This window comes from Aquarana catesbeiana, linkage group LG03 (assembly GCF_042186555.1).
Source record: "Aquarana catesbeiana isolate 2022-GZ linkage group LG03, ASM4218655v1, whole genome shotgun sequence".
NCBI classification, from domain to species: domain Eukaryota; kingdom Metazoa; phylum Chordata; class Amphibia; order Anura; family Ranidae; genus Aquarana; species Aquarana catesbeiana.
Genome location: NC_133326.1, coordinates 657,977,825 through 657,990,320, shown reverse-complemented (window position 1 = coordinate 657,990,320; position 12,496 = coordinate 657,977,825). Strand labels below are relative to the sequence as shown.

The window sequence follows — 12,496 nt, the reverse complement described above, 5'->3', positions numbered from 1 at the left end:
TAAGGATCCTGTGATTGCACATGGTTAGCACTGCCTATAGTGCCATTTTTGTAAGTGCAATACTTTACCTTTTTCTAATGTGAAGTTTTAAACGGAGAGCACTAGATCTGTGTGCTTTTTCTTCCTGCATGTATGCTGTGGAGATTGAAAATCTATCCATCCATCCATAAGAGGCATTTGAAGCGGCAGCAGTTTGTCTTCATCCCCAGAGAGGGAAAAACATGTGGTGAGACCTACTGTTAATGCTGGGGTCATGGCAGTGAGGTAAGAGGCTAATCTACAAGGGTGGAGGATTCACACTTTGCATTACATGTCACATTGGTGACTTGAGTAGATTCAAATTTGATATCGTTTTCTTTTCCTTGGATATTTTTGGATATAACTGGGACTATTTTTTTGTATATACACATATATATTTTTTGCACAATTGTTTGCACTTTTATCGTTTCTTTCTTTGATATTTTTGGATATACATTGGATTATATATTTTTTTGTACACATTTTTTGCACAATTGTTGGCCCTTTTATTATATTGTGGTTATTTTTTGTAAGGTGTGCTACAGCATTCTGTTGTATATTTTATAGATTTAGTGTTTTGACACCTTTAAAATCCCATCTCCTGGATCAGGAGGGAGCTGCGTACCCCGTCCTCACCCTCTCCTGGATTCGCTGAACGCTGGGTCATTGTGTTGTCGTGTTTGGCCACCCGGGGATATCTCGGACCACCTTTCTCCTGGGTTCCACAGACTCCATGCTGAATGGGATCCTGGGGCCCATATGTTTCGCAACCACTTTCTGGTGCACAGATCCCGGTGACTCCCGACCTTTTCTACACCTTAACCCAGGACAAACAATTCCATGATGTACTGTTTGTTAATCTTTTCAATCCCATGTTTGTTCGGGACTCTGTCCATACACACCCTACGCTGCTATTTTTCGAGTCATTTTATGTTCTCTGTTCTTAATGTTTTTTGTCTTTGTTATAACTATCAATAAAAACGATTAAAAGTAAAATCCCATCTTCTGCTCCTTCTATACATTTTCAGTTTCAGGGACGTGTGTCAGGGAGTTTTAAGTCTTGTACACACGATCAGATTTTCGGATGTTTTTCATATCGGATGTATTTTCATATCGTGTGTACGGGCCATAACCACTTGCAAACCGCCGCACACACATATACGTTGGCAGAATGGCTCGTACAAGCAAATGGGCGTACCTGTACGTCCCTTTGAATTTGCCGCCTCGCGGCCACGACAGCTTCCTCGCCGCATGCTGCGGGTCCTGCAAACTCGATGTCCGCCGGTGGCCCGCGATCGAGAGATGGAGAGGCAGAACAGGGAGAGGCCTATGTAAACAAGATATTTCCCTGTTCTGCCTAGTGACATGACAGAGATCTACTGCTCCCTGTCATCAGGAGCAGTGATCGCTGTCATGTCAGTGGTAGCCCATCCCCCCCACAGTTAGAATCACTCCCTAGGACACACTTAACCCCTTGATCGCCCCCTAGTGTTTAACTCCTTCCCTGCCAGTGTCATTTATACAGTAATCAGTGGCTATTTATAGCACTGATCGCTCTATAAATGACAATGGTCCCAAAATAGTGTCAAAAGTGTCCGCCATAATGCCGCAGTCCCGATAAAAATCGCAGATCACCGCCATTACTAGTAAACAAAAAAAAAAATAGTAATAAAAATGCCATAAATGTATCCCCTATTTTGTAGATGCTATAACTTTTGTGCAAACAAATCAATATACGCTTTTTACCAAAAATATGTAGAAGAGTACATTTCGGCCTAAACTGAGGAAAACATTTTTTTTTTTTATATTTTGTATTAAAAAATATGGCTTCTTTTTCAAAATTGTCGCAATTTTTTTGTTTATAGCTCAAAAAATAAAAACAGGGGGTGATCAAATACCACCAAAAGAAAGCTCTATTTGTACGCAATTGTCAGCTAAAGCGACGCAGTCCTGAATCACAAAAAATGCTCTGGTTTAGGAAGGGGGTAAAACCTTTCCGTGGCTGAAGTGGTTCAGACACCAGACAGCTCTATCTGTTATATATACAGTATATATATATATATATATATATATATATATATATATATAACATAACTTTGATACACAGAGGTGGATTTACTAATGGAAAAGAGTGGAAAAAAGTGTATTCACTTTGCAAAAGGAATTTTTACTTAAACTACTGAAGAAGGTAAAGCTATAAATGTTGCTTTGCAAAGAATATCCAATATCTAGCCATGTGCAATGTAAATGAAAAAATAAAAGATTTTTGCTGGCACATGATTGTATGATTGATGTACCTTTATTCACATAAAAATTTGCTTTTGTGTCTATCTGTAATGTTCTTTTTTATTTTTACTTTCTAAGTAAAAACAAACAATCTTTACTGTGCATGTGCAAAGCTGAAAGGATGTTGTCACTCTTCCTAGGCTGCAGGAAGGAACACAGAATAGTGGAGGGCTGAATATACTGCTCCCCTCCCTCCAGCTACAGAGTGCGGACGTGTAAAGTGTGGAATGAAGACACTGGATATTGCATACAATGCTGTGTTCTCCCTTCATTCACTTCTACATTGATCTGCCTGTAGAAGCCGTACAGTGTCCAGGATAGTCCTCCTCCTCCTCAATGGTATGTAGATTTAATAATAGAATTTCTACAACCCAGCCAGCACTCTGACACTTAACTCTATATGCACTGCACAGCATTCATGTCTATGTGATACGTCCCAGCATATCTATCCTGCTAGATACAAGACATACTAGGAATTGTAGTTCTACAAAATGTTACATTTTAACAAAGGTTATGTTCCTAGGAGTTACACTATATTACCAAAAGTATTGGGACGCCTGCCTTTACACGCACATGCTCTTTAATGTCATCCCAGTCTTAATCCGTAGGGTTCAATATTAAGTTGGCCCACCCTTTGCAGCTATAACAGCTTCAACTCTTCTGGTAAGTCTGTCCAAAAGGTTTAGGAGTGTGTCTATGGGAATGTTTGACCATTCTTCCAGAAACGCATTTGTGAGGTCAGGCACTGATGTTGGACAAGAAGGCCTGGCTCGCAGTCTCCACTCTAATTCATCCCAAAGGTGTTCTATCAGGTTGAGGTCAGGAATCTGTGCAGAATAGTCAAGTTCCTCCACCCCAAACTCGCTCATCCATGTATTTATGGACCTTGCTTTGTGTACTGGTGTGCAGTCATGTTGGAACAGGAAGGGGCCATCCCCAAACTGTTCTCACAAAGTTGGGAGGATGAAACTGTCCAAAATATCTTGGTATGCTGACGCCTTAAGAGTTCCCTTCACTGGAACCCAAGCCCAACCTTTGAAAAACAACCCCACACCATAATCCCCCTCCACCAAATGATTTGGACCAGTGCACAACGCAAGGTCCATAGACATGAATGAGTGAGTTTGGTGTGGAGGAACTTGACTGGCCTGCACAGAGTCCTGAACTCAATCTGATAGAACACCTTTGGAATAAATTAGAGCAGAGACTGCGAACCAGGCCTTCTCGTCCACATCAGTGCTTGACCTTACAAATGCGCTTCTGGAAGAATGGTCAAACATTCCCATAGACACCTTGTGTTGTGGACGGCCTTCCCAGAAGATTTGAAGCCGTTATAGCTGCAAAAGGTGGGCCAAGTCAATAATGGACTAAGACTGGGATGCCATTAAAGTTCATGTGCTTGTAAAGGCAGGCGTCCCAATACTTTTGGTAATATAGTGTATGTAGGTCTGTAACTGCACTACAAGATTAATACATAATATTGTAATTACTAACTATCATATTACTACCAAACAATGGATTGATCAGGTTAACTCTATACTGATATGGGAAAAATTGACGTATCATCAAAGAAATGCACACCGTAAGTTCCACTCCCTATGGCAAACCCAGCTTGAAACACCAGGACTGACCCCTGTTACAAGTACGATCACTGGATATATTAATTGGATGTTTATATTTTGATGTTTGAGACTCACACTAATTGATGATATACATTTGTTAACTGCTTCACCCCAGGAAGGTTTCATGACCAGGTCATTTTTTGAGATACGGCACTGCGTTATGCGCGGTCATGCGACGCTGTACACAAATGAAATTGTTGTCCTTTTTTCCCACAAATAGAGCTTTCTTTTGGTGGTATTTGATAACCTCTGCAGTTTTTATTTTTTGCGCTATAAACAAGAAAATACCAAAAATTGTGAAAAAAAACAAACAATATTTTTCACTTTCTGCTATAGAACACATCCATTTAAAAAATGTAAAAATCTAATTTCTTCATCAGTTTAGGCCAATATGTATTCTGCTACATATTTTTGGTTTAAAAAATAATAAAAAATCAGAATAAGCGCATATTGATTGGTTTGCACTAAAGTTATAACTTCTACAAAGTATGGGATATACAGTATGTGTATGTGTGTGTATGTATATACAGTGGGGACGCAAAATATTCAGACCCCATTAAATTTTTCACTCTGTTATATTGCAGCCATTTGCTAAAATCATTTAAGTTCATTTTTTTCCTCATTAATGTACACACAGCACCCCATATTGACAGAAAAACACAGAATTGTTGACATTTTTGCAGATTTATTAAAAAAAAGGAAAACTGAAATATCACATGGTCCTAAGTATTCAGACCCTTTGCTGTGACACTCATATATTTAACTCAGGTGCTGTCCATTTCTTCTGATCATCCTTGAGATGGTTCTACACCTTCATTTGAGTCCAGCTGTGTTTGATCATACTGATTGGACTTGATTAGGAAAGCCACACACCTGTCTATATAAGACCTTGCAGCTCACAGTGCATGTCAGAGCAAATGAGAATCATGAGGTCATGATGAGGAACTGCCTGAAGAGCTCAGAGACAGAATTGTGGCAAGGCACAGATCTAGCCAAGGTTACAAAAACATTTCTGCTGCACTTAAGGTTCCTAAGAGCACAGTGGCCTCCATAATCCTTAAATGGAAGACGTTTGGGATGACCAGAACCCTTCCTAGAGCTGGCCGTCCGGCCAAACTGAGCTATCGGGGGAGAAGGGCCTTGATGAGAGAGGTAAAGAAGAACCCAAAGATCACTGTGGCTGAGCTCCAGAGATGCAGCCGGGAGATGGGAGAAAGTTGTAGAAAGTCAACCATCACTGCAGCCCTCCACCAGTCGGGGCTTTATGGCAGAGTGGCTCGACGGAAGCCTCTCCTCAGTGCAAGACACATGAAAGCCTGCATGGAGTTTGCTAAAAAACACCTGAAGGACTCCAAGATGGTGAGAAATAAGATTCTCTGGTCTGATGAGACCTACGTAAGTTGATCTATAGATAGCTTTTTTTTTGTTCAACCCACTGGCTGAACATAAAAAAAAGACTGGGTATGGCCAGTCACTACTGTGTCCTGTAGCAATGAATGGATTAGTGGACTACGGAATGCAAATGAAGACCAGGTAACCAACACTATTGTATGTGGCAGGTGTTGAAAATTCTTCAGGCAGAAATATATTTTCAACAAAATAGCATTGTTATGTAGCTTTTGATTTTTCTACCTTGGCCAAGAGGTTAACGTTTTGATTTTATGGCTTATTGACCAATAAAGTGTAATTTGTATCAGTATTATTTATACCTATCCTAGTGTGTTGCATTGAGACTATTTGATAATTAATTCATAGGGGTTGTAGTCATAGCCAGGAGTCTTTATTAAAGGATTTATTGCATCTTTTGTTCCGGTGACTCCCCCTTGTGCATGAGGCATTTACTTTGGATCTTTGAAGATATTCTTTTATTGGGTTTTCAACAAAATGAACATAAATGCAGAACAGGTGAGTATTAATCATGTTCTTTATCAGGGACTTTTTGTCATGCTACAAAACTGATTTAATAAACTATAGTTACACCCTATCAAAATAATTTATCTACTGTAGGCAATTAATAAACATTTTGATTGAAACATTGCATTTTTTTTAATTTGATCTGTTGTTAATATTAAGATCCAAAATAATTTTTTTTTTCCATATAGGTGACTTAAATATCTTCATCAGTACATGATGAGTCGAGTAGGAGACACGACCAGAAGAGTTTTACTAAGAAGTCAAGCCTCAAAACTCACCAGAAAATTCACACAGGAGAGAAACCATTTAAATGTTCAGAATGTGACAAGTGTTTCTCGAGAGTTCATCATCTTGCCCGACACAAAATGATTCACACAGGAGAGAAGCCATTTTCTTGCTCTAAATGTGGACATGTTTTTGCACACAAGGAACAACTAATCAGACACGAGAAGACTCACACGGGGGAGAAGCCTTTTAGATGTTCAGAATGTGACAAGAGCTTTACTCTATTTGCTAATCTTGCTGCACACCAAAGGATTCATACAGGAGAGAAGCCTTTTAAATGTTCAGAGTGTGACAAATCCTTCACAGAAATTGGCCATCTTGCTCGGCATCAGAAGGTCCACACAGGAGAGAAGCCATTTAAATGTCCAGAGTGTGACCAGGGATTTGCACACAAAGCACATCTTGCTGTACACCAGAGAATTCACACAGGTGCAAAACCATTCAAGTGTTTGGAATGCAACAAGTGCTTCTCACACAAACAATCTCTTGCTTTGCACCACAGATCTCACACAGGAGAGAAGCCATATGCATGTTCTGAATGTAATAAATGTTTTACCTCCAGACCATCTCTGGTCCAGCATCAAAAGCTTCACATCAACGTTTGAAACTGAACAAGTGTTTATTAAGTCCATGCTACTACATTCAATCTCACCAGAAAATTCACGAGAGAGTCATTTTGCAAGTTATACACTAATGCTGATTTCTGGAAAAGCAAGGACGATCTCATTCTGGGACTTTCTAGCTTCAATTTGTTCCTTGGAACACAGATTTCTTTTGTTGAATAATTTTCTTAAACCAATAAAAATTGTTTTAATTGTTTTTCTGTGAAAGCTTATTTAAGCTCTAGGGAGAAAAAAAAAGTTTTATGCACTGATCAGTCATTATTTAGAAAAGTTCATCTTGTAAATATTAAAATTATTTTGTACTGAGATTTTTAAGATTCACAATTTTTTTTATGCATATAGGTCAACAACAAATATTTTTTATTTATCAAAAAATTTAAAAATGATAAAACATTTAAAAAAAAAAAAGAAGACTTTCTGTGATGACACGTTTTGCAGTCTCTACATACAGGTTTCTTCTAGAAAAAGGAATATTAGGACAAGGAATCTGCTTATAGTCAAATATTAACAATTAAGCATTGTATATACATCAAAGAAAAAAGTATATTGCATAAGAGAAACAACATGAGTCACACTTCAGTTTCCACAGTAGGTGCAATGCAATCAGGCCCTCCCGAAGGCCATATATAGAGTAATCCTATATTGCTGCACTTCAAATTTATTTATAAAAAATAAACAAAATACTTTCAAAATGTTTCATTCCAAAAAACAATTTGATCAAGGTTAAATAATGCCCTTCATCAGGCAGGAACATCTTAGTATATCCCACATACTGCCATAACTACCGCACTTACATCTCAGTATCTGTTTTTAAATGAATCCTTGGGATTTCTCATATATCCACTCTCAAGTGTTTCCCCTATGATTCTGCAGAAAAGCTAGGGGACAAAACAGACAATAGGGTCAGCCAAATTCAGGGTGGAAGCACTCCATTTCATAATTCCTACTGGGGTATTCTGTTTTTCACCAATATATGGTAGACCCCACTAAAATAAATCCCAGTTACCTCTGCCTCTTCGATGGAAGTTGAATAAAGCTATATATTACCTTAAGTATCTGAGAGGAGAAGGAAGTAGAATCCTCTCCATGCTTCAAACGGCTGCCACATTTCTGCATGACTGAGAGGACGAAAGCAGGATAAAGATGGTATTACCTCATGCCTCAGCGATGGCACAACTGATATAAAGACATCCTTGCACCACCATGCGTCTGTACCCACTCATCACACATGCAGCAAATGTGCATATACAGTAAATAATTTCCTGCACACCAGAATGCAATGCAATGACACTGGTAAGGTCTCAAATGTTACCTTCTCAAAGCAGACATGCAGTATATTTTAAGTTAAGTCAAGCCCTCCCCTTTTTTTTTCTGTTTAAAAATAACAAACATGTTTTACTTACCTGCTCTGTGCAGTGATTTTCCCCCGAGAAGCTCAGATCCTCCTCTTCTCGGGTCCCTCTTTGGTGCTCCTGGCCCCTTCCTCCTGCTGAGTGACCCCACAGCAAGCAGCTTGCTATGGGGGCACCCGAGCCAGTCAGACACGGAGCCACTGCCCGTCCCCGTCCCCATCCCCGTCCCCTCTCTCTCCTCATTGGCTCACTTACTTTGACAGCAGTGGGAGCCAATGGCGCATATTTCTGTCTCAGCCAATCAGGAGGCAGAGCCCCAGACAGCCGAGTATCTCCATACTTTGGGTGGTCCATGTTTTTCCCTTCCTGTGGCTAACTGATGTCTCCTTTAATATCCTCCTGGTGCTTTATTCTTAGTGGGGGTTCAGATGAACTCCAGTGCTATGACGCAGTTGAGGGAGCCCATACCCCCCCCCCCCCCCAAATGATCTATTGATAAGTGCATTGTGTTTTACCACTTCAGCTCTGGAAGGGAACCCCCCCTTCATGACCAGGCCATTTTTTTTGCGATACGGCACTGCGTTACTTTAACTGACAATTGTGTGATCATGCGATGCTCTACCTAAATAAAATGTATGTCCTTTTTTCACACAAATAGAGTTTTCTTTTGGTGGTATTTGGTCACTTCTGCAGTTTCTACTTTTTGTGCTATAAACAAAAAAAGATAATTTTGAAAAAAAAAACAATATTTTTTACTTTCTGCTATAAAACATGCACAATAACATTTTTTAAAAAAATCAAATTTCTTCATCGATTTAGACCAATATGGATTCTGCTACATATTTTTTTTAAAATCCCAATAAGCGTATATTGATTAGTTTGCGCAAAAGTTATAGCGTCTACAAACTATGGGATTTTTGTAATTTTTTTTTTTTTTTTTTTGTAATGGCGCCGATCAGCGGACTGTAATCAGCGGTGTCTGATATATGACAAATCAGACACCTAACTGACATTACATTTTTGGGGACCAGTGACACTGAGGTTGGGTTCACACTATCTTCGCATGCGGCTCACAGCAGGGGTCTGGTGCGTCCCCATTCACTGTTTCAGGTCTGATGTTTCAGGTCCAATTTCAGCCCAAATTTTTCGCTGAATTTGGACCTGAAACAGACCAACAGACGTACAGGGCTCCTGTGCAAATTCACACCAGAGCCGCAGCGGAGATATGTGAACCGGTTCCATAAACAGCCAGTCATAATGTCCTACTATTGCGAATTGGATGCGGAGAACTCACATCCATATCACAATAGTGTGAATCCAGACTGATATAGTGATCAGTGCTAAAAAAATGCACTGTCACTGTACTAGTGACACTGGCAGGGAAGGGGTTACATCGGGGGCGATCAAAAGGTGAAATGTGTTCCTAGGGTGTGCTTTCTAACTGTGTGGGGAGTGGTTGTACTGTGGGAAGGCAGATATCCCTGTTTCTGCTTAGCAGAAACACAAAATCACTGCCTTCCCTTGCCACAAAACGGCGATCTGCCTTGTTTACATGGGCAGATCGTCGTTCTGCCTGTACCTTGAATGATCGGCGGGTCCCGCTACGTCCAAACATAGCAGGAGTGGGTCACTGGCAGTACGCATGTGCTCCCCAGACCCGGAAGTGCAGAATCACATACCTGTATGCGATTCTGCACAGAGCGGCCGCCCTGCCGCAGTAAATGTGCGCAGGATGGTCAGCATCAGGTTAATGTTTGTTTGAAACCTTGTTTAGCTAGTGTCCATATTCATTTGTACCTGTACTGTGTATTGATTGTAACTAATTCAATGTTTTTTTTTTTATATTTGTGGTGTTTTTTTATGTAGCAAAGTCTCCTAAGCCATAGTCTGGCAAAACATGTAGAGATCCAGTTATTGCATCATCACTGTAGAACCTGTATTGATATTTTTATGTTGGTTTTATACAAACTTTTCACTGTTTTAATTGTTTCTAATAAAATATGCTATTTTATACATTCTTGTGTAAATAATCAATCTGTGCAATCCAATAATATGTCAATGAAATTAATTAGAAAAGTTGCTAGCCAACACCCATAAGTGATTCAAACCTTGATGAGCTAATATATACACAACAGAATGCTGTAGCGCAACTTACAAAAAATAACCACAATATAATAAAAGTGCCAACAATTGTGCAAAAAATGTGTACAAAAACATATATAATCCAATGTATATCCAAAAATATCAAAGAAACGATAAAAGTGCAAACAATTGTGCACAAAATATATGTACACAAAAAAAATAGTTCCATGTATATCCAAAAATATCCAAAGAAAAGAAAACAATATCCAATTTGAATCCACTCCAATCACCAATGCCCCTACTGAGGAAGTCCAGAGGTTTGGACGTAACGTACGTATAGGACGAGGTTTGCGCATATAGGATGTCATCCCACGATCATCTCTGCATCTAAGGATCCTGTGATTGTACATGACAGTCATGCGATTCATGGTTAGAACTGCCTATAGTGCCATTTTTGTAAGTGCAATACTTTACCTTTTTTCTAAATAAATGTGAAGTTTTAAACGGAGAGCACTAGATCTGTTTGCTTTTTCTTCCTGCATGTATGCTGTGGAGATTGGAAATCTATTATTCCATCCATCCATCTGAGTAAGAGGCATTTTTGTTCGGGGCTTTGTCCATACACACCCTACATTGCTATTTTTCAAGTCATTTTATGTTCTCTGTTCTTAATGTTTTTCTTTGTCTTTGTGATAACTATCAAGAAAAATGATTGAAAGTAAAATCCCATTTCCTGCTCCACCGATACATTTTCAGTTTCAGGGATGTGGTGCAGGGGACTCTTAAGCCTCATACACACAATCCGATTTTCAGACGATCGTTCATCCATCTTTTGTTGTATGCTAGTCTTGCTCTTACGATTTTTTTCGGATGAAAACCATTCTAATTAAGCCCCGGCAGATTTGGCTGCTGAATGACCAGGCCATTTTTTGCGATTCGGCACTGCGTCACTTTAACTGACAATTGCGACATTGCACCCAGACAAAATTGACATCCTTTTTTTCCCACAAATAGAACTTTCTTTTGGTGGTATTTGATCATCTCTCTGCGTTTTTTTTTTTTTTTTGCTCTATAAACAAAAAAGAGCGACAATTTTGAAAAAAACCCACAATATTTTGTACTTTTTGCTATAATAAATATCCCCATTTTTTTTTTTTTTTAAAAAGCGAATTTTTTCTCAGTTTAGGCCGATATGTATTCTTCTACATAATTTTGGTAGTAAAAATCGCAATAAGCGTATATTGATTGGTTTGCGCAAAAGTTATAATGTCTACAAAATAGGGGATAGATTTATAGCATTTTTATTATTATTTATTTTTTTACTAGTAAAGGCGGCGATCTGCAATTTTTATTGTGACTGCGACATTATGGCGGACACATCGGACAATTTCGACACATTTTTGGGACCACTGGCATTTATACAGCGATCAGTGCTAAAAAAAATGCACTGATTACTGTAAAAATGTCACTGGCAGTGAAGGGGTTAACACTAGGGGGCGATCAAGGGGTTAACTGTGTTTCCTGCTACGTGTTCTAACTGAAGGGGGGATGGGACTTGCTAGGGGAAGAGATAGATCAGTGTTCATACTTTGTATGAACACACGATCAGTCTCTTCTCCCCTCTCTGTTTACACACAGAGATCCCGGTTCTCGCGTGTCATGAGCGATCGCGGGAGCCCAGCAGTCATCGCGACCGCCGGGCACTCGCATCGGGTCCAGGAGCGAGCAGCGAGCGTGCGTGCCTCCGGCAGCGCGTGCGCCCCTAGTGGCCACAATAAGAAGCGACGTAACATGGCGACGATTCGCGCAGCCATGCCGCCGCAGTAAAACTGCGGAGGCTGGTCGGCAAGCGGTTAAACGAAAATCAGACGTTGTGCTCATGTATGATTAAAATTTTATAGTCTGCACATCCAGCTTTTGTCATATGAAAAATCGGAATCGGCTGTCGAAAGCATCATACTAACGATCTGAAAATCGGCAGATCGTTCGTTGGACGACATTTTACTTCCGGTTTTCATATTATGTGTACGGGCCTTAAGACACCAGACAGCTCTGTCTGTTATATATAACATAACTTTGACACACAGAGGTGGATTTACTAATGGAAAAGAGCGTATTCACTTTGCAAAAGGGATTTTCACTTAAACTAGTGAAAGAGGTAAAGCTATAAATGTTGCTTTTTATTCACATAAAAATTTGCTTTTGTGTCTATCTGTAATGTTCTTTTTTATTTTTACTTTCTAAGTAAAAACAAACAAAAAACAAACAATCTTTACTGTGCATGTGCAAAGCTGAAAGGATGTTGTCACTCTTC

The 12,496-nt window shown here is 39.5% G+C and overlaps 1 protein-coding gene across 1 annotated transcript; it reads left to right on the top strand.

Annotated features, from left to right (window-relative positions):
* Positions 1–6,037: 6,037 nt before the first annotated feature.
* LOC141134059 (uncharacterized) lies at positions 6,038–6,944 on the top strand (the record flags this gene model as incomplete). The annotated part of the gene is made up of 1 exon (XM_073623645.1): positions 6,038–6,944. A coding segment is annotated over one exon (693 nt), but the record flags the coding sequence as incomplete, so codon positions are not given.
* Positions 6,945–12,496: the final 5,552 nt, after the last annotated feature.